Source organism: Colobus angolensis, unplaced genomic scaffold (genome assembly GCF_000951035.1).
Source record: "Colobus angolensis palliatus isolate OR3802 unplaced genomic scaffold, Cang.pa_1.0 Scaffold468, whole genome shotgun sequence".
In the NCBI taxonomy this organism is placed as follows: domain Eukaryota; kingdom Metazoa; phylum Chordata; class Mammalia; order Primates; family Cercopithecidae; genus Colobus; species Colobus angolensis.
The window spans coordinates 587135-590008 of record NW_012118132.1 but is presented as its reverse complement, the minus strand read 5'-3'; the positions used below and the strand labels follow the sequence as shown (position 1 = coordinate 590008).

Sequence of the window (2874 nt, the reverse complement as noted above, 5' to 3'; positions counted from 1 at the left end):
CTGCCACCACCCCCGGCTAATTTTTTTGTATTTTTAGTAGAGATGGGGTTTCACCGTGTTAGCCAGGATGGTCTCAATCTCCTGACCTGACGATCCACCCACCTCGGCCTCCCAAAGTGCTGGGATTACAGGTGTGAGCCACCACGCCCGGCTGTTTTAATTTTTTAAATTTTTTTGTTTTTTTAGAGATGGGGCCTTGCTCCATTGCCTAGGCAGGAGTGCAGTGGCACATTCATAGCTCACTGCAGCCTCAAATTCCTCTTGGGCTCAAGCAATCCTCCTGCCTCAGACTCCCAGGTAGCTGGCATGACAGGCATGCACCACCACACCCAGCAAATTTTTATTGTCTTTTTGGGGATGGGAGGCAGATCTCACTATATTGCCCAGGCTGGTCTTGAACTCCTGACCTCAAGCAATTTTCTCATCTCAGCCACCTGAGTAGCTGGGATTACAGGCATGAGACACCATATCCAGATCTAAGCTATATTTTAGTAATGTATATTTTGATATTAAAGTGTTTTCCCAGCTGATTAACCAGTCTGAGTGCCATTCATTGAGCCAGCCCTGATTTTTGAAGGATATGTTATGTTACAGTCTCATTTAGATCTGTTCTGCATGTTCTGTTTTATGCCACTTTACTTGAATTGTAATTTTATCTGAGTATTTGCTATAGCCCTGTCCCCCTTTTTAAATTTATTGGTTAGTCTGACATAGTTTTTCCCCCTCAAATAAACATTAGAGTCACTCCTGAGCTAAATTAAAAGTATCTTTAGAATTTCCATTGGAATGCTATTAAACTTATTAATTTGAGGTGATTGGTATCTACAGTTTTGTACAATTAAATATAAGGTGGTGTGTGTGTGAGAGCATGTGCGTGTGTTTGTAGTCACACAAGAGACTAGAAGGAAATAAGTGCTTATTTCTGGGTAGAATTAAGAGTGCATTGGCTGGGCGCGGTGGCTCATGCCTGTAATCCCAGCACTTTGGGAGGCTGAGGTGGGCGGATCACCTGAGGTTGGGAGTCTGAGGCCTGACCTCCCCCAGCCTGACCAACATGGAGAAACCCTGTCTCTACTGAAAACACAAAAACTAGCTGGCGTGGTGGCGCATTCCTAGCTACTCTGGAGGCTGAAGTAGGAGAATCATTTGAACCTGGGAGACGGAGGTTGTGGTGAGCCAAGATCATGCCGTTGCACTCCAGCCTGGGCAACAAAAGTGAAAGTCCATCTCAAAAAAAAGAGCATTTATTTTATTTTTTTTATGATTGTATGTGTGTGTATGTGGTTTTTTTGTTTGTTTTTTGGTTTGTTTGTGAGACAGTCTTGCTCTGTCTCCCAGGCTAGAGTGCAGTGGTGCAATCTCAGCTCACTGCAACCTCCGCCTCCCGAGTTCAAGTGATTTTCGTGCCTCAGCCTCTCAGATGGCTGGGATTACAGGCATGCACCACCATGCCCAGCTAATTTTTGTATTTTTAGTAGAGATGGGGTTTTGCCATGTTATCCAGTCTGGTCACGAACTCTTAGCCTCAAGTGATCCACCCTCCTCGGCCTCCCAAAGTGCTGGGATTACAGGCATGAGCCCCCACACCTGGTTGATAATTCTCTGTTTTCTATAGTGTTCATGCATGATTTTAATCATGATCCTCTTCCTCAAAAATGTGATTTTTTTTTTTTTTTTTTTGATGGAGTCTCACTCTGTCGCCTAGGCTGGAGTGCAGTGGCTGGATCTCAGCTCACTGCAAGCTCTGCCTCCTGGGTTTACGCCATTCTCCTGCCTCAGCCTCCCAGAGTGCTGGGATTATAGGCATGAGCCGCCGTGCCCAGCCTCTAAGTGCTTTTTACACATTGTCTCGTTTGAATCTTATAACAGCACTACGAGGTAAATTACTTCTGTTATTTCCATTTAACAGATGAGGAAGCTGAGGTACGAGTTTGATTACTTGACAAAAGTCATATAACATCTGGTACATTAGCTCACACCTGTAATCCCAGTACTTTGGGAGGCCGAGGTGGGCGAATCACCTGAGATCAAGAGTTCAAGACCAGCACGGCCAACGTGGTGAAACCCTGTCTCTAATAAAAATACAAAAATTAGCCAGGCGTGGTGGCAGGTGCCTGTAATCCCAGTTACTCGGGAGGCTGAGGCAGGAGAATCACTTGAGCCTGGGAGGCAGAGGTTGCAATGAGCCGAGGCAGTTCCACTACACTCCAGCCGGGGCAACAGAGCAAGACACTGTATCATCAAAAAAAAAAAGGCATATAACATCTAACTCTGTGTGTGTGTGTGTGTGTGTGTGTATGATTTTTTTTCCCTTGTTCTTTAATAAGTCTAACCCAAATTCCAGGAAATCGCTACAGTTTTTGCTAGTCTTTGATATTTTTTCTTTGTAGGAATTATGTTTCGCAGAAAAGTGTCCCCAAGGAAGTGCCCCCAGGTACTAAGTCCTCTCCAGGTTGGTCCTGGGAGGCTGGCCCGTTGGCTCCTTCCCCATCTTCACAGAATACACCTCTGGCTCAAGTGTTTGTCCCTTTGGAGTCTGTTAAGCCCAGTAAGTACAATTTTACTCCCCACCTTTTCTTTTTCCTGGGAATCTATTAGACTCCCAGCTTTTTCCACTCCAGTTTGGTAGAGGTAGCCCTTGAATTTGGTTGATGAATGGGAGAGATTTTGCATGAGGGCAAAAAGTAAGAGGTTGTGGCCAGGTGTGGTGACTCATGCCTGTAATCCCAGCACTTTGGGAGGCTGAGGTGGGAGGATCACTTGAGGCCAGGAGTTTGAAACCCGCCTGGGCAAGATAGCCTTGTCTCTATTTGGGAGGGAAGAAAAAATGGGGAGGCCGAAGCAGGTGATCACTTGAGGCCAGGAGTTTGAGAC

General features: G+C 45.7%; 1 protein-coding gene across 1 annotated transcript in view; it reads left to right on the top strand.

The window, feature by feature from the left end:
• The window catches only part of GGA2 (golgi-associated, gamma adaptin ear containing, ARF binding protein 2), a 43969-nt gene that overhangs the window by 22350 nt on the left and 18745 nt on the right, over positions 1–2874 (top strand). The window contains exon 13 of the mRNA XM_011958327.1: positions 2391–2548. Within this exon, the coding sequence (XP_011813717.1) occupies positions 2391–2548 (158 nt within the window). The remainder of the gene's footprint in view (positions 1–2390; positions 2549–2874) is intronic.